The sequence below is a fragment of the Mya arenaria genome, chromosome 6 (genome assembly GCF_026914265.1).
Source record: "Mya arenaria isolate MELC-2E11 chromosome 6, ASM2691426v1".
Classification (NCBI taxonomy): domain Eukaryota; kingdom Metazoa; phylum Mollusca; class Bivalvia; order Myida; family Myidae; genus Mya; species Mya arenaria.
Window position 1 is genome coordinate 31355197 of NC_069127.1, and position 19660 is coordinate 31374856.

A 19660-nucleotide genomic window follows, 5' to 3' on the forward strand; every position below is an offset into this window, starting at 1 on the left:
AATAATGTGATATATTTTTGCGACTACAATGAATCCCTCATCAATACAATTAATTTAACTAGAGTATGTTCATCTCACTTTATAAGGGTTTGTGTTAAACTCATATTTAAAAAAAAATGACATGTTTGATAGTAACCAACGCGCGGTCGTAATCTCATTAATGAAAAACGAGAAGTGAAGGACAAGGAATAAAAAAATATAAGCATATACACTTCCAAGATGTTATTATTCCAGTATACGATGCCGTTCTTCTATACGCCGCCGATGACCTTGAGATTGCCAAGAAGGTTTTGGCAGATCTTAGAACCGTGTCGGATGAATACAAAATTGATCTTTTCAATAATCTCCCGCTCGCAAACCATGACCATTTCCATGCGATGGAATACGTAATAGCTTACAGTCGCTACCTCTTGATAATAGCAACTGAAAGATTTAGCTCAGATGTTCTTGCTAATTATCAGTTCAAGATGGCACTGTATAAGTTTATAGAATCTAAAGAGCAACGAGTAGTGCCTATCCGGCTCGGGCAGAGACCCGTCACCCTTCCAATGGAATTAAACGTCATAAAAGGTCTCAGATATTACTCTTTTGACCAGAATAAATGCAGTGACAATACGAAGGACTTCATAGAGGGTTTCAAAAGATTAATGCAGAATGAGAACATTCGGACGTAGCGTTAACAGGTGGGAACAGTATTCGTTTGAACAGTATTCGTTTGTAAATCGTCCATGTCATTATATTTTTGATATCACTTCACGTGCGTGTAGTTTCCAACAGTTGCAATACATGTGGACAAGTTTAACTCCAACCCAACTGTCTTGTTCTGTTTAGTCACATGTTTTGTCCATGTGAATATCATGTTCTGGGTAAATGTATTATTTGTCTGATGTTTTTGAGTGGTTAAACAGATTCATAGTATCGTAAATCCTCATGTGTCTGTATCATTTGACTTTATCGCCCTTTGAGAATTTCTAGCTTCTTATATTCATTCCTTAACAAGCATTTGAACTGGGAAGTTCAAGTATTACCTGTTCATCAAGATTTAAACATATTATCATTGCTTTGTTTTTTCAAGGAACTTTTGTTAATGTTATATCATACTTCAACGCAGTCTGGTGAGTTGTTTAATCATAATTGATAGTCATGAACCTTAATAACTATGTCCCCCTTTGAAGAAGAGGGGATAATATTTCATTGCACATGTCGGTCCGTCGGTCGGACGTGCGGTCCGTCGGTAGACCAAAGCTTGTCCGGGTGGTAACTGGACAAGTCCTGGATATATTGTCATAAAACTTTACGTGAGAGTTGGCCTGACCAGTAGATGACCCCTATTGATTTCAGGGTTCATCGGGTCAAACATCAAGGTCACAGCGACCTTTAGGGCGAAAGGGTTGTCAAAGCTTGTCCGAGTGATAACTCAACAATGCCTGGACATATGGTCATCAAACTAAATAAAATAAGGCCGGGCATGACTAGAAGATGACCCGTTTTGATTGTAGGGGTCATCGGGATAAAGGTCATGATAACAGTGACCTTGAATGCTTAAGGTTGTCCGAGCGATAACTCCACAATGCCTGAAGCCATGGCCCTCAAACTTGACTTGGAGGTTGGGTCTGACAAGTAGATGATCCCTATAAATTTTAAGTGTCATCTGGTAAAATGTCAAGGTCACAGTGACTTCATTTGAACTACTTTATTTGAACTAAATGACTAAATGACTAAAAACTGTACTGTCCTCACACTTTGAATGGTCATAATCTTAGAACTGCCTCAAAGGCATCCAATGTCAATGGCAAATCAGCTGTCATTTCAGGCCATGCATACTTCGTTCAATTGTCCAAATAATCTTGACAACATGGCGCTCTGGGGGGGGGGGCATAATGTTGACAAACATCTCTTCTTAAATTAAAGATTGTAATTTAGCCTGTTTGTAACTGTTTCGATAAAATGGACGTAGCTCCTTTATGTATATATTTGCTATGTTCTTATATATGTAATTATTTTGTTAAAGTATTAAGGTTCTCCAATATAGTGCAGCTTTTCTTACCATAAAAGTATTCGAATTTGCTTCGAAATAACGTATGAAGTGTGATCCGAATAATGTTGTCAGAAATTAGACACGTAAAAAATCAATGGCTTACCATTCATTGTTAATTTTCACTTCAGTTCCACATCTAACATGTAGGACACTATTCTCTTTAAGAAAATGGTATATTATTTCTCGCATAAATTTTATCACTACGCCAACTTATCAATTGCCTGCATTACTTGGTGAATCTGTTATATTGATAGCATCCGCCATTTCTAATTGCTGATTTCAGAGGACGAATATGTATGTCGTTTTAGTGACCAGAGTTTAGTATGAACTGTTTTAAATGTATCTAATCGTAAGTTTATGTCTCTGTTTAAAAGAAAACACACTTATTTCAAATGTTTGTTTTGTATATTTCTGATATTGTTGATCCTGTTGCGTACAACTTGCAATCGTATTTCGCGAATGGCTTGTTTGAACGCTTGCTATATTGTAATTGTTTAACGTTATTATAGACTTTGACTTATTTTTAAAAAGTGCCTTGTATTTAATAAAATAATTTCGCTACTTGCAGCATGTTTTTATTGTGTTCGTTAGTTTGTTGTCACTTTAATGCTGGCGCTGACCGAAGCACTCAAGCAGTCAGTGCTGCTAGATTATGAAGGTAGGCATCTGATTGGGTGTTAGCATACTTGCCAGCATTCATTCAGTATATAAGTGAGAGCTCATCAGTTTTGGTATCAGTAGTGGATCTGAGGTGATGTGGTAACACACTTTTTCAATCCTGGGGTCACAAATTCGATTCCCCGCCGCAAAACAAGACTAATCGTCTTCTGGGAAAGACGTTAAATGGGGCTCCCGTGTGACAGTGTTATATACTGGTGCACGTAAATGAATCACAACGGCTCTAACCAGGGTAACATTCTGTCGGTGCACTATGCTCAAAAAAAACTAAAAATGATTAACAATCTTATTGGAGCTGTCGTTGAATGGGCAAGGCCCTATTGCGAGAATAAATAAGCTAACAAACCACCACTTCTCTGTATCACGGTGGATCACCGTACACCGTATATAGTAGCCCTAGCGAGACGTGAACAACACAATTTGGCAATATTTATGTGTACAACATGTAACATTTTGTGTGTTATTGGTGCTAATTGTTGAATTTAAATAACGAATATGAATTGTAATCGTCAGATGTTTTATTCAACCACTAAACATGCGATAAGTCCAAGATTTGTTTGTAAGCAGAACAATTCGTTTTTTGAAACGTAACTACTCGCTCAAAATTTACCCATATGTTCAATCTATTTCTGATTTTTAAGTTGAACTGTACTATAAGTATCTATCATGTGTTTCTGGTATGAATAGAAAAATCCGACCCGAGGGCACGCGTGTAAACCGGTAACGAGGCTTGCCGAGTTACCGGCCACGCAGCGTGCCCGAGGGTCGGATTTTTCGATCCGGACCTGAAAAACATGATTGATATTGTTTTCTTTCAAATTTAATTTATCAATTTGTGGAAAAAAATGACGTTGAAAACGAACGTTTGTACAATAACACCAAAAAGCGCGTGCGACGTTGTTTACTGACGTCATAGAGCGCAGTAACTAAAAATAGATTTTTTACGATTATTTATTTTCAATTTTAATTAAATGTCTTACAAACATATATATTTGATTGCTCTTTATTGAAAAGGCATAATTTATTATTCATAAACCATACAATAAATGAAATAAGAAGTGGCGCGTTGTTGCGCGTGACTCATCTTACATGGGGTATGTAAGATGGGGTTTTCCAGCACTGGTCACATAACCGGAAACACACGTCCGGTATGCAAGAAAATAACATAAACGTCTGAACTGTACGAATAATAATTTTCTGTGAAAAGCTGCTCCTTGTACGCATTATTTGAACCGTTTACTAGACAATTGTGAACTGTGGATAGTAGTATACCCATTGCGTCATACTCGTAGTAATTAATGTTTGAAAAAGCATAAAACATTAAACGATAATTTAATTTTTAAGTAATAGATGTCTATAAAAAAAACGGCATTAATCGAATCGTTTGATATATGATTAATTTTAATATATAGTATTTCATGCCCCATTGGGTGCATATATGTATTGCATCGTTGTTTTAAGTCCGTTGGCCGCTAGTACCGACATCAGGTCAAGTCAGATCTACTTTTTGACAAGACATGTTAAAATAACTTTTGCGCCGGGGTTCAAAATTGGGACGTTTGGTGCGGTTTAAAATAGTGTACTTTTTAAGTATACATAAATATATATTGAAGTGAAATCAAGGACGTTTGCCCTGCAAGGGGGATACTGCAACTACTGCGGGAAGCGATATCTAGGACGTCTGCCCTGAGAGGGGGGTACTGCAACTACTGTGGTTAGCGATACCAAGGACGTCTGCCCTGCATGGGGAGTACTGCAACTACTGCGGGAAGCGATACCTAGGACGTCTGCCCTGAGAGGGGTGTACTGCAACTACTGCGGTTAGCGATACCAAGGACGTCTGCCCTGCATGTGAGTAGTGCAACTACTGCGGTTAGCGATACCAAGGACGTCTGCCTGCAAGGGAGGTACAGCAATTTCTGCGGTTAGCGATACCAAGGACGTCTGCCCTGCAATGGAGGTACTGCAACTACTGCGGGAAGTGATACCAAGGACGTCTGCTCTGCAGGGAAGGTACTGCAACTAATGCGGTTAGCGATACCAAGGACGTCTGCCCTGCAGGGAAGGTACTGCAACTACTGCGGAATCGATACCAAGGACGTCTGCCCTGCAAGGGAGGTACTGCAACTACTGCGGTTAGCGATACCAAGGACGTCTGCCCTGCAAGGGAGGTACTGCAATTACTGCGGTTAGCGATACCAAGGACGTCTGCCCTGCATGGGGGTACTGCAACTACTGCGGTTAGTGATACCAAGGACGTCTGCCCTGCAAGGAAGGTACTGCAATTACTGCGGTTAGGGATACCAAGGACGTCTGCCCTGCAAGGGAGGTACTGCAACTACTGCGGTTAGCGATACCAAGGGCGTCTGCCCTGCAAGGGAGGTACTGCAATTACTGCAGTTATCGATACCAAGGACGTCTGCCCTGCATGGGAGGTACTGCAACTACTGCGGTTAGCGATACCAAGGACGTCTGCTCTGAGAGGGGGGTACTGCAACTACTGCGGGAAGCGATACCAAGGACGTCTGCCCTGCATGGGAGGTACTGCAACTACTGCGGTTAGCGATACCAAGGACGTCTGCCCTGAGAGGGGGGTAGTGAAACTACTGCGGTTAGCGATACCAAGGACGTCTGCCCTACAAAGGAAATACTACAACTACCGCGGGAAGATATACCAAGAACGTCTGCCCTGCAAGGGGGACACTACAACTACTGCGGGAAGATATACCAAGGACGTCTGCCCTACAAAGGGATTACTACAACTACCGCGGGAAGATATACCAAGAACGTCTGCCCTGCAAGGGAGGTACTGCAACTACTGCGGGAAGCGATACCAAGGAGGTCTGCCCTGCAAGGGGGACACTACAACTACTTTTGGAAGCTATACCAAGGGCGTCTGCCCTGCAAGGGGGACACTACAACTACTGCGGGAAGATATACCAAGAACGTCTGCCCTGCAAGGGGGACACTACAACTACTGCCGTTAGCTTTACCAAGAACGTCTGCCCTGCAAGGGGGACACTACAACTACTGCGGGAAGCGATACCAAGGACGTCTGCCCTGCAAGGGGGACACTACAACTACTGCGGGAAGCGATACCAAGAACGTCTGCCCTGCAAGGGGGACACTACAACTACTGCGGGAAGATATACCAAGGGCGTCTGCTCTGCAAGGGGGATACTGCAACTACTGCGGTTTGCGAGACCAAGGACGTCTGCCCTGCAAGGGAATACTGCAACTACTGTGGGAAGCTATACCAAGGACGTCTGTCCTTTATGGTGAATACTGCAACTACTGCGGGAAGCGTTACCAAGGACGTCTGCCCTGCATGGAAATACTGCAATTTCTGCGGGAATCCATACCAAGGACGTCTGCCCTGCATGGGTAATACCGCAACAACTGTGGGAAGCGGATACCAAGAATGTCTGCCCTGCAAAGGGGATACTGCAGCTACTGCGGTTAGCTAGACCAAGGACGTCTGCTATACAAGGGGGATACTGCAACTACTGCGGCTAGCGAGACCTATGATGTTTTCCGGCAAGGGAAAATCTGAAACTACTGCGGGGGGGGTAGACCAGTGACGTTTTCCCGGAATGTGAAAACTGAACTGCAGCAGGTAATGAGACCATGGACATTTGTTTGGCACGGTGAACACTTCAACTACTCCGAGAAACGTGTGTATGTTTTTCGGCAGTAGATACACTGCTACCGCTGCGGAAAGCGAGACAATGAACATTTTCACAGCAATGTTAGCACTGAAATTGATGCAGGCACCTAGTCCAATGACGTTTGTCCGGCCACTGCAACTACTGCTGAAAGCAGACCAATTTTGCGAATGTGTGTGCTTCATGGAGCAGAAGGAACCACATCAGAAGACAAGATGAAGCCTGGACAAGATGAGTGATTTGACGTAATATGATCTAAGTGACAATGTTTGTGATTTTAAGAATAGTGTTTCACATGACATAAAAAAATCAAGCCTTTTGCCAGTGTTTCAGTTGGCCTACACAGCATATACCCCAAATTCAAGATTTACCCATTTTACAATTCAATTGGTATAAAGTCTTACTGCAGAACATAAACAACAAACGTAATTTCTATATCGCCAGAATCCGAATAAAGCACAAGTGAGATCGCACTATCTTGGTCTAGATACTGGGCGTGTCCCTGAAGCTTGCATTGTATCATTAAAACTTGAATATCTGGTTTCTGGATACGGTTAGTTGACTTAACCAAACTACCATAATAACACGCACAGATATATATTTACCACACTCAGTGCTAACAAATGTGAAAGCAGTGAGGTTTAAAGGCTAGGTGATGTGCAATGGCTCAGATGGTTGGCGATGATAGCTCATGTGCATGACTGGATAGAACATGAATAGTGAAAAACCAAAGTTACACCCAATAGTGAAATGTAGCGAAAACATAAGTTAGGCCATACCAATTGTTTTTATGTTAAACGTCAACCTTTGTTACTAAAACCTATATAGATATCCTGAAAGAAAACAACCACCCACCGCCCCCCCCCCCCCAAAAAAGGGGGAAAACGAAAACTAAATGAGTGACATCCTATGGAGAACATAGAAACCATTTTTATTATCGGGAAGCCCAAAACCTCTCCGTCCGCAAAAGCTAAACATAGAAACAACTTGAAAGGTATGTCTGCGAACAGAAAGAAGAAAGTAGGTGAACTATTGTTAGTGTATAATGTCATCTGTCTGACTGAGAAAAAAATGTGTGCACCAAAATTGATTACCAGTAATTTGTAAATGCTACAGAATGAAACTACTTGAAAATATTGTTGAAAGAATAAAACATTATTGCTGAAAAGCTTTAGAGTATTCTACAAGGCAAATACTGCTACGTTCTGTTTTTGAAGTTTATTCCATTAGCAGTACCATATCTAAAGTAACATTAACTAGCTTTGTCCATATTAACGCTGGAAGATTTAGCTCTCTCATGGTCTTTACTTTTCGCTACTTATATTTTTTTCGCAATATTTCTGTCAAACAATTATGTCCATGTACACATTTTCGTGTGTATTGAGGGCGGTGTCGTTGTGCAGACTTCGACATCTTCCAAAACGGAATCTGCAGTGGAAGATTGACCCAAACCTTTGAACTCTTGGCAATTTGCAGACATTCAGCAAATATACTTCTTAATTACACATTTGTCGAGCTATCGAAATAAGGACATTCGCTTGCGATACTACAGTTGCTTCCATTATAGGTTGTAATGTATATATTTAGTGCTTTTATATATGCACATTGTAATAAGGATTTAAATATCTCCAAATGTGATGTCCGTGCCCAACAAGTATTTCTTTGAATACAGAATATGTTAACAATCTTGAGTATCATTTATACCAAGTATTTTTCTTGGCTCTCGATAAGACGCAACTTTTACTTCCATGTACTCTGGAGAACTCTGACTTCTCAATTTGATAAAGGTCTACAAAAACCTTGTTGATAAGTGTATAAAGCATTCATGGCTGAAATAGCCTTTACGCCAAATTTAATGATTTCAAAAGTTACAACAGTGCATGTTTCCCTCTTACCAGACCTCTTAAGTTACAACGGTGCCTGATACCCTCGCATAAGTACTCGTAAGTTACAACAGTGCCTACTAACCTCTTACGAGACCTCGAAAGATACAAAAGTGCTTGTTCTACACTCTTACGAGTCAACGTAAGTAACAAGAATGCCTACTACCCTATAAAATTATAGTATAAATAGATATTGTAAGTAACAACAGTGCCTACTACCCTCTTACTAGACCTCGTAAGTAATTACAGTGACTGCTACCCTTTAACGAGTACTCGTAAGTAACAACAAAGTCTGCTGCCCTCTAACGAGAGCAAAAATGCCATTACCCTCCTTAGTTACAAAATGCCTACTACATTCTTACAAGACATCGTAAGTTGCAACAGTGCCTTAAACCTTTTAAAAGTCCTTGTAAGTTTAAGCAGTGCCTGCTACCCTCTACAAGACATCGTTAGTTGCAACATTGTCTGCTACCCTCTTACGAGTACTCGTGATTTACAACAGTGCTTCTACCCTCCAACTACTACACGTAGGTTAACCTTCTTACGAGACCTCGTAAGTTATAGCAGTGCCTGCTTCCTCCTTACGAGACCGCGTAAGTTACAACAGTGCCTGCTACCCTCGTACGAGTACATGTAAGTTAAAACAGTGCCTTCTAACCCCTCTACGACTCCTCGTGAGTAAAAACAGTGCCTACTACTCTCTTACGAGACCTCGTAATTTACAAGAGTGTCTGCTACCCTCTTACGAGTACCTGTTAGTTACAACAGCGCCTACCACCCTCTTACGAGACCTCAAAAGTTAAAACATAGCCTTAAACCCTCTTACGAGATATCGTAAGTTGTAACAGTGCCTACTACCCTCTTACGAAACCTCGTAAGTAACAAGAGTGCCAAAAAGCTTCTTACGAGACCTCGTCAATATAAGCAGTGACTGTTCACCTTAAACGAGAATTCGTAAGTGACAGTGCCTACTACCCTCTTACACAATCTCCTTAGTTACAACAGTGCTTGCTACCTTCTTACGAGACCTCGTAAGTTATAACAGTGCCTACAGCCCTCATTCGAGATATCGTTGGTTAAAACAGAGCCTTATACCCTCTTACGAGATCTTGTAATTGTATATTCATCCAGTCCGTATGTGCTGCGTTTTATTGACTGCATAATAGTTCAAGAGTGCCAAATAGCCTCTTACGAGACCTCGTAAGTATTAACAGTGACTGCTTACCTTTAACGAGTACTCGTAAGTTACAACAGTGCATGCTACCTTCTAACGAGTCCTCGTTAGTTACAAGAGTGCATGAAAGCCTCTTACGAGACCTCGTAAGTAATAACAGTGACTGCTACCCTTTAACGAGTACTCGTAAGTTACAACAGAGCCTGCTTCCCTCTTACGAGACCTCGTAAGTTTCAACAGTGTAACTGTGACCCTCTTCTTCAAAATCAATACAAACACATGTATAACAAATTTCAGTTTTGACTGATAAACCTTCAACAACTTACTAAATAATTAATTTATGGAAAATATTAATTACTGATAACAAGATTGTAACCGTGTAATAGCTGAAAGCGCAAAAATATTAAATGATAGTGATGAATGCTAAAAGATTTCCTGTGGTCTATTATAGACTTTCTGCACATTTCTTTCAATTACACTCGGTATCCTTCATAAGAACCATTGTTTCCGCCATTTATTCATCCTTTTTGGAATATTAAAACAGTATTATTAATTACGGAGTAAGAGTGCATCCTTAAGTCTTATAAGATTAAGTAGGCTAAAACAGTGCCCAAAATCTCTAACGAGTCCTTGTAAGTTAAAAACAGTGCCCACTAACCTCTAACGAGTCCTCGGAAGTTAAAACAGTGCCAGCTACCCTCTATAAGAAATCGCAACAGTGTCTGCTACCTTCTTATGAGTCCTCGAAAGTTAAAACAGTGCCTACTAACCTCTTACGAGTCCTCGTAAGTTCAAACATAGCCTACTATCCTCTTACGAGATCTCCTATGCTGAAATAATGCCTACTTCTCTCTTGCGAGACATCGTAATTTACAAGAGTGCCTACTAACCTCTTACGAGTCCTCGTAAGTTCAAACATAGCCTACTATCCTCTTACGAGATCTTATAAGCTGAAATAATGCCTACCTCTCTCTTGCGAGACATCGTAATTTACAAGAGTGCATGCTACCCTCTTACGAGTCCTCGTAAGTTATAACAGTGCCCACAACCCTCTTACGAGACCTCGTTGGTTAAAACAGAGCCTTATACCCTCTTACGAGATCTTGTAAGTGTATATACATCCAGTCCGTAGGTGCTGCGTTTTATTGACTGCATAATAGTAAACATAAAATAATATAAACGTAATATGCTTTGCCCTTTTGTACTGAACAGCACGCAAGAGCTATGAAGCAAGTGATATGCTTCGACTTTTGGTATTGAGCATCACGCCTCTCTTAAGGTTAGATGTGCCTTAAGCATTTATTTAAATTATTTAACAAAAATTTATGGACGATTTCATTGATACAAATACCATACAAAATATTATTAAATAATTTGGATAGTTAACGATTCAAGGTAAGTTGCGCCTTTTAAACAAAACAATATTGAATAAATATAAGATGTTTTCAACAAACCTGTGTTAAGCGACAAAGGATAATACAACCAGAGTAAAGTATATTTCCTTGTATTTTATATACGAAATTCAAATAATTTCAGACTTTAGTGTTTTCGCAATATTTTCTCCTAATCTGTAATCTAGCTGTGTAAGAGGTGTTTTAGATTTGATGCTATTGAAAACATTATTTAGATAAGATTGTGAAGGACCTTTATAATGTATGCTAGGTTGTACTTTTAAGATTGTTTTTCTTTCGGCTTGATAAACATATTATAAAAGGAATGGGTAGATCTCATGATATGGTTATCTCTGACAGTCTATGACAAATAAATCAGATGCGCATATTTTGTAGACCTGCAAATAAGTTATATAATTATAAAAAAACACAGATGTAAAACATACATTCTTGCAAACGGAGGTATACTGCAATATTACGGAATTTCGAGCATACGTGTGCCTTAATCAAGTTGTTTAACTGCTTTAAACTTATTGAAGGGTTATTTTTAGGAACAATATATTCTTTACACTGATTGCATGTTTCTACTTTCAACATTCATGGAAAAATTATCTTAAATTCATTACAATTTATTCAATGACACAATTATGATTATAAGCGTGTGTAATTTTATCCAATACGGAAACACTGGATCCATAAACTGCAGTAATGTTTAAACTTTACCGGTGAGTGAAGTCTATGAATCAGTTAGCACCTTAAGCCCGACATACCGACGGGTGCCGTTCAATGTTCAGACTATATCCACTTCTCTGTGACACTAGTTTGTGAGAAAAGCAGGCCAGGATAATGGGTGACATTCACAAGCACATATTTGAACTGAAGAAACACTGGGAGGAAAACAAAGAATTGGAAGCTGTTATAGTTGATATGTCCAATGATGGCTCTCCTAATCAAGGTACGGCTCTCTTTTGTGCAAGTTGTTATCTTGTAGAGTACATTTTATATAAATACTTGCCATACAATTCTCGCGCTTTGTCACAGGCGACATTTTCATTTTTTTATAAATGTTCATATCTTTATTTCTAAATATAAAATAAGCACAAAGACAATCTAGGCATAACTGACGTTTCTCGAGACATGTCACCTGGTATAGCGGCCATATGGATATAGCAATTATGTTAATACCTTTACTCTTCAGTAGTGTTTAAAACTTTCTTTTTCATGAATTATAAAGCAATTTAGCTCTATTGATCGACTATCGGCTATTTGATCTGTTTTAAACATGACTGTTCATGCATAGGCTACGCATGAGATATATCGTAAAGTGATATTGAGACGTTTCTAATATTATGTGTGAAGATGATGCTTACTTGGGAAGATAATTCATCTTTTAAGAAAGCACAAACCTCCAAAATATTATTTTAAACTTATTTCGTTAATGCAAATAATAATATGTTTTTGTTACCAAAACAGCTGACAATTTGTAATGTAATTGTAGTGACCAAACCTACATTATAACTTATTTGTTTTCTTGGCCTATAAGAAATAAACTTTTGACTTGAATTGAAATTCAAACTTCATTCGTTCATCATTCTTTGTTACAAAATAATCGAAAATATGTATTGCTGTTAAAGTGATCAAACCAGATATTGAAGAGGACCAAAGAAGATGGCTGATCATAAGTTTATGTCTACACAATGCGGTTTCACCAGCTCTTAGGACGTATGTTAGACCAATTGTCGAAACAGAGTACAAAAACTTCAAGAAGTCACACAAAATTGATGCCCAACAGTTTCCAAATTATCTGAAGAAATATCCTCCTACGAAGAAAGATATGAACTATGAAAGCATAAACAACAACAAACTTGTACCGAAAGTCAATAGAAAATCAGGTATGGAACCATGTCGAGCTGTATGTTCAAAAATGGCATTATATATATATATATATATATATATATATATATATATATATATATATATATATATATATATATATATATATATAAAGAAGCTCATGTTGGATATTCATGGCGTCATATACATGTATTCTTATAATACAAAATGATATTGTTTGATGTCAGTGTTTAAGATCATTGAACATCTTCTTCTATTTAAAGACAGATTTATTTCCAAGTAATTTTACAAAGCCCTACATGTACAGCATATCAGTAAACATGCCTTTGTATTGTACTAATATTGACATTGTTCCTTTTACACTCTTCACAGATGTTGCGAACTTTGATTTATGTGTGAAGGATGGTGTAGACTTTACAATGTTGTTCTTGCAAACTCACATGGCCCATTATACAGGATTTGATGATACATGTGACCAAAGTGCCCTTCTTTGAATAATTGCAAATATGGACTCATTTCCACAGCTTATAAAAGCATCCGCAGACAAAGTAAGTTATTCGTTTTTTTATATATACTATTAAAAGCAGGATATCGCTAAATAACTTCAGGAAGTATTAACAGATAGGGATTGAAACTTGATGTGTAAGTAACTGATCCATGTGGCTTTCAAAAGAACTCATAGTTAAGATATTGACTGCTGTGATTGTTCCTGTACATTGTGTTCATTGTATTAATGTCAAACCCAAACGTTAAACAATGAAATTAGTACAAAAGAATATGCATGGGACAAGCATAGCAAACAAACAAGAAGAGCGTTGACCATGTGAAAAGGAATTAAAATCAAAGCCTTTCAAACAACGTGAGACACACATCGTAACAAGATGACAAACGCGCATAAAATAAAGAAACGTCTTTAGGCGATTTTAAATAAATGCTAGATTTTCATCACCGCCCGTCCCCTCTTTTTTCCGCCGTCCCTTAAATTGTATTGACTCAAATAAAAATGTTGAATTGGGATCTTTTGCGTATCGGTCCGGTATTGTACAGGAACAGGGTTCCGATGTAAACATTCACATGTAAAAAGGAGAAATGTTACGATAGAGTTCGTGGTTCGTCTAGAGACACATGTTAATGCCCATATGCGAAAAGAAAGTGCACAAGCACATAGTTAATGGTGAAACAGTCAAGTAAGGAAAAAAATATTCCATCCCCAGCTCCCCTTTTATAAAAAATATTTTTATGAAAATCCAGCAATTGGCCTTACCAATGTATGTATTGGGGTTACTGCATTGAACGGTTAGTGTATAACCATTTGAATTATATTGCTAAATATAGAATCTACTTAAGATATAGCCATACCGTAAATTCTAAGTATACCCTGAATTATTAAAATAGTGTCTTACAACATTTGCAGCTAAGAACAGAGGTGAGAAACCCATGGGCTCACGTGAATTTCACAGAATGGGACACAGTAAAGTACCAGACTTGCTTTCAGCTGATGACTCAAGTTATCAAGAACATGGCAATGCCCCGTCCCCAAGAAATAGCAATTCTTGATCAGCTTACAAACTGGGAATCAAACGGTATGTTGGAAAACGATACATTATATATCAGTTAAAGACCATGCATTTTAAAGTACATGTAATTTCAAAAATGATTTCCATGGAACAACATGACTAGGGCGTGATTTAATTGCATATGCCATAACAGTGTTGTTGATTGTTCTTGCTTTCGATTTATTCGTCGATGTTTTTATTTAACAGGTATGCAGTTACTAAAGGGAACCACGATTGGGCTAGAATTGCTTGAGCGCATTACAGAGAAAACTAAGGCTCTGGCAACATATATCAGGGGAATGGGAATGATAAGTGATGACAATTTTGAGACCAGCAGAAATGCTATAGACAAAATTTCACTTTTGTTGGTTTCGTCTGTGCAAGAACTAAAACAAAAAAATGCTGAACTGGAATCTAGAGCAGATAAACAAGAGACAATAATGCAACAATTATCAACGGATGTTGATGATGTTAAATCTGCAGTCGCGCAGTCCGATGACAAAATACATCAAATGCGACAACAGTTTGATGTAGTTACAAAAGAATCAGAAGATACGAAGAGACTGGTTCTGGGCACCAAATCTGATATTCTCCAAAAGGTTGAAGGAATGGCAAAAGAAATACAAGAAACACACAAAGATATAAACACATTAAAACGTAATATGTCACATGACAGACCTCCAAATATGCCATTTTTCTATCCTCCGAATAGATTACAAAACTTCATAGGAAGAGACTTCGAGTTAAACGAACTGGAAACAAATTTTGCATCTAATAAAGAAAAGGTCTATACACAGGTCATTTGCGGGCTGGGTGGAATTGGAAAAACTACTACTGACTCTGAATATGCTTGGAGGAGTGCAGACTTTTACGAAGGGGGCATATTCTGGATTGATGCAGAAAATAATGAGTCAATTGCGAATTATATTCAGAAACTCGCTATTGATACCGGAACAACGGGGCAAAATGCACAAGAAACGCTACACAAAACAACTAGATGGTTATCCATGCTACAACAGAAGTGGCTTCTTGTTATCGATAACGTCGATGCTGATGATATATCTGGCCTGATAAGTGAACTACTTTTAGGGTCTTGGAAGCGGGAATCTAAAGGACACTTGCTTATTACAACTAGGCGTGAATCTGCCGAGGCTGAGGAGGATTTTCAAGTTTCTACAGATTGCTGTCTAACATTAGAAGTATTCACACCTCAGGAGAGCATCAACTTTATGCAGATTCGCATAGGCCTCGATGTCAAAAATGAATTGCCTTACGTTGAAAGTATAATTGAAGAACTTGGTGGTCTTCCATTAGCATTGGAACAAGCGGCAGCGCATATAAAGGGTTTAAAAAGGTTTGGGTGCTCCTTCAAAGAGTATCTGGAGAAGTTCAAAAAGCAAAGGCTGAAGTTCCTGAAAGTCAGACAAAGAAGCAAAGCCCGTCTTGCTGTTCAAACAACTTGGGAACTGAACTTTGAATATGTCAAACAACACTCTGATGAAAGTGGTGTTGGCGATGCAGCTGTGGCACTTATGTACATTTCAGCGTTTTTATTTGCAGATGATATTCCACAAGCCTTGATGAATGTTGGCTCACCAGAAAATGTAACTGATGAAAATTTGTGTGAAGTATTAAATGATGATATTGGTCCTAAGCAAATCATGGAAATTCTTACAAGGTTTTCATTGTTTCAACAGAGATACTCAGATAGTGTTTCTGTCCACCGATTGGTTCAAGAGATTGTTAGAGAAAAGGTGATGGATCAGATGAATCAAAAAAATACCCTACGGAATGCAGCCAGAATGATTCACTTTGCACTTTCCCATTGCAAATCACCAGAGGATGTATTGAAATCAGATAGCATTGAAAGGGGATCCCTTGGAATGTGGAATAGATTAGCTTTACATGCAAATGTACTTCAAACGTACATTCTAAACTTCTCCAAATTGAATGCAGATGAGCTTGATGTGTGTTTCAATTTGGAGACCGCCTTTTTGCTGCAAACGAGCGCTATTTACCACAGCTTGTTTCAAAGACAGGATGAAGCACTTGCTGCACAGGATCAGATGCTGAGTATTCTAACTAACGACAGAAGTGACGTTCCGAAGAAGACATGCAGGGATTTGACGTTTGTAAAAATACCTCTTCGGACAGACCAGAGGCTACTCTTAGAAAATGCAACGTCAGCTGTAATCACAGGCGATGGTCATCAAAAGGCGGAAAATGAGCCGTTGATTGCTATTGATGTGGAGAGTCTTCGTATCAAAGGAAATGAAGAGTTCAATGAAAAACGTTATCAGAATGCCATTCAGTTATACACAGAGATAGTGAGAAGCACCAGTAAGACACAATTAGATGCAAAAGTATTGTCGAACAGAAGTTTGGCATACTTACGGAACATGGATTTTGAAAATGCATTGAAAGATGCAGATTCATGTATTCAAATCGATCCTACAAACTGGAAAGCTTATTGTTGGAAGGCTTATTCCATTGCCAATTTGATCAGACTTGGGCAGCTGGAGCATCAGTGGGAGTCGGTCGGGCTAGCCGCTGCATGTATTGCCGGCTATTATAACAAAAAATGCTTAATAGAACCCAAAATGAGAATTGCGTACCCAGTTGTGAGATACACAATGATTGCAAATGAAGATGAACTTAACAACGAACTTTCTTTCTTGGTGAATATGGCATACACAACACTTCTGCTAAAGAAAGGAGTGTATACCTTTACCGGGTTAAAGCAACTAACGAAAAGTGTTCAGATAATTGGTATTGAAGATTCTGTAGAAATAAATGCAATATGTGTTCCACTGATAAGGCAAAATACGTCGACGTTTGCATGCGGCAACATCATTTCAACCGTTTGCCTGTTCATTTTGAAAATGTCACGTTTGTGGAAAACTCGGGTCAAGTAATCGTAGATAAACATATTGTTGCAACTTTTTTGCGTTGCACATTTAGAAATGGACAAAAAGGTTGCGAAAAATATCCGAAATGTGACGGAAAAGAAGGTTGTAGACACGAGCGAAAAGAAGAATGCGCGATACAATTTAGATATTTAGAAAGAAATATTTTTGTGAGTGGTTGTAATGGCTGTCCTGGTGTCGTGGCTCAATATGGTGGAGCGGTATATCTGAAGAATTGTAAATTACTCAGGTGCGGTGGTGGTGCTGCGTTGAGTATTGGAAATGGATCGTTAATGAATATTGAAGATTGTCAGATTTTGAAAATGCGCAACCTCGGGATAGAAGCAAGACAAGGAGGAATGGCTGAAGTAAAGAGATGTGAAATTCGGTATAATCAATCTCATGGCATTGCAATAGGTCCGAAGGGAAGGGGTATCGTTTCAGGAAATACGATCAGCGACAATGGGCAAGAGGGAATCTGGGCGGGTGGAGTTTTACTTATGAATCGGGATAAGGGAATAGGTGCAGAATCTACGGATTCTTCAGGTGGTTCGATATGTACAATTACTGAAAACATCATTTGCAATAATGGCATGTCAGGAGTTTCATTGGATGGAGGTATATATACCGTCAAAGGGAACAGAATATTTGACAATTGCCTGTGGGGATTGATGGCAAAATCCAGATCGAGTGTCAATACCGAAAACAACGATATTTTCAAGAACAAATGCGGTGGGATAAGAATTGGTGTTAATTATTCAGCTGTCGTATTCGCCGATGGCAATACAATTAGAGAGCATACAGGTCCTGGTATGTTTTCTGTCAATGCGCATGAAAATGATGCAGTAGAACACGAAGCACGAACAAACAAATCAAACCTCTTGGGATGATAGAAGACGAAATTGAACAGTATTCAGTTCCGCTTCTCATGACAACCAGAAATTTGTTACGAGACAACGACCAAGTCCAGCACCCACAGCAAATGTTACAAGTTGTACAAACATGTTGCCAATGTGCAAAACCTTCAGACTCTCTGAAGAAATGCGGAAGATGCAAAAAAGCTGCATACTGTAGCAAAGAGTGCCAAACCGAACACTGGAGGAAACACAAGCACATGTGTGAAATACTCCTGCATGAGTACAACATTGATATTCAGATGAGCTACACCAAAGACACTAAAGAAATTTTTGGATGGACAATGGTGCCAAAAAAAGAGATGATGCTTTTCCGTTTCCAGTCACCTTTGCCGGGCATTGGTGAAGGAAATCCACCGGACAGGAAATCATCGCAACGATTTATTGTAAAAATACAATCCGGAAAAGAATACGATTATTACAACTCAAATGCCAAAATGATGCTTTATGATCAGACTTTGTCATTGGATATTATGCTGTCAAATCCAAAACTGTATCACCTTCTCCAAGAATGTGGTATTTTGGCTGCTACAAAGTTTACGTCAAAAAAAATATTTTGCTGGGCTTCTTTTAAAAACAAAGGCACGACTCTCAGTATTCACACAGCAAATTTACCAAAGTTTCAGACATGGTAATATCGCACATAGAGAGAAAGAGAGATAAGTAAACATGTAAACCTCCAAAATATAATTTGAACAGTTGATTTCTATTTCTATAATGTGTAAACAAGGAGGTAAAATTGTTGAAAAAGTTGTGCCAATGGTGTTCGAGTCTGAGTATACGACTGAAAATCGGGATGAATTTGTACATACATGAGGCTGAAATGAGAGTGGTTTGTTCACAATGACAACACGTTATTTAACCCTTGTTCATTAAACAACATTATATAGAGAGATTTATCATTTCATATTTAATAAGTCGGGGATGATCATGTTACCAAATATAAAAAAGTTTCTAAATTTGTTAAACATACAAAGGTAAAAAAATAAGATTTTTTTTAATTATATAATAATAGTACTACAAAGAAAACTAGAAAATACAGTATAGAAACATATGTTTCGCAGACAGCAGGGCTCTAGGTCGGCTTTCGTGCAATAATCCATTACAAGTTGGTAGACTTATGCCATTTATGAGTTGAATGTTAAATTGTTAATCCTTTGATTTTTTATTGATGTAGTTCTGAAAAATATTGTGTGTTACTTAAGACAAATCATTTTTGTCAACACTTTTTGCTAGTAAGTAGTTGGGTACTGAAAGGCCCAATTCAATCGGTTGCTAGTATTTATTTTTGTATTTATGACTAAAAACGAATGATCGCTCCAAAGCCGACCTCATAAATTATATAATGCATATAAAATATAAATATGACATTTGTTTAATATGATGAGTGACATATTAATTTGAATTTTGTGGGAATCATTATTTTAACTATGTTTGTTCAACAAGTTAATAAATTTGAAAGTGTTGGATAATTTTTAGTATATTTTAGCGTATTTATCAATATCATTTACTAATAGCAGTAATACAACTACACATAAGGTTTTTAGATTCTCGTCCTGGTTAAAAGGAAAAGGGTGTGGGGATGTCGAAATTTATTGTTT

General features: G+C 38.4%; 3 protein-coding genes across 3 annotated transcripts in view; all 3 read left to right on the top strand.

Moving 5' to 3' along the window:
- LOC128236780 (uncharacterized) overlaps positions 1–2605 on the top strand; it is a 48664-nt gene extending 46059 nt beyond the window's left edge. Inside the window, exon 9 of the mRNA XM_052951893.1 lies at positions 235–2605. Within this exon, the coding sequence (XP_052807853.1) occupies positions 235–674 (440 nt within the window). The 3' untranslated portion in view covers positions 675–2605. The remainder of the gene's footprint in view (positions 1–234) is intronic.
- Positions 2606–11336: 8731 nt separating this feature from the next.
- LOC128237707 (uncharacterized) lies at positions 11337–13177 on the top strand. Its single transcript, XM_052953289.1, has 3 exons — positions 11337–11784; positions 12464–12721; positions 13056–13177. The coding sequence occupies exons 1-3, from the start codon at positions 11676–11678 to the stop codon at positions 13175–13177; spliced, it is 489 nt and encodes a 162-aa protein (XP_052809249.1). The 5' UTR covers positions 11337–11675.
- On the top strand, positions 13108–17301 carry LOC128237708 (uncharacterized). Its single transcript, XM_052953290.1, has 4 exons — positions 13108–13231; positions 14098–14266; positions 14447–16579; positions 17201–17301. The coding sequence occupies exons 1-4, from the start codon at positions 13190–13192 to the stop codon at positions 17299–17301; spliced, it is 2445 nt and encodes an 814-aa protein (XP_052809250.1). The 5' UTR covers positions 13108–13189.
- Positions 17302–19660: the final 2359 nt, after the last annotated feature.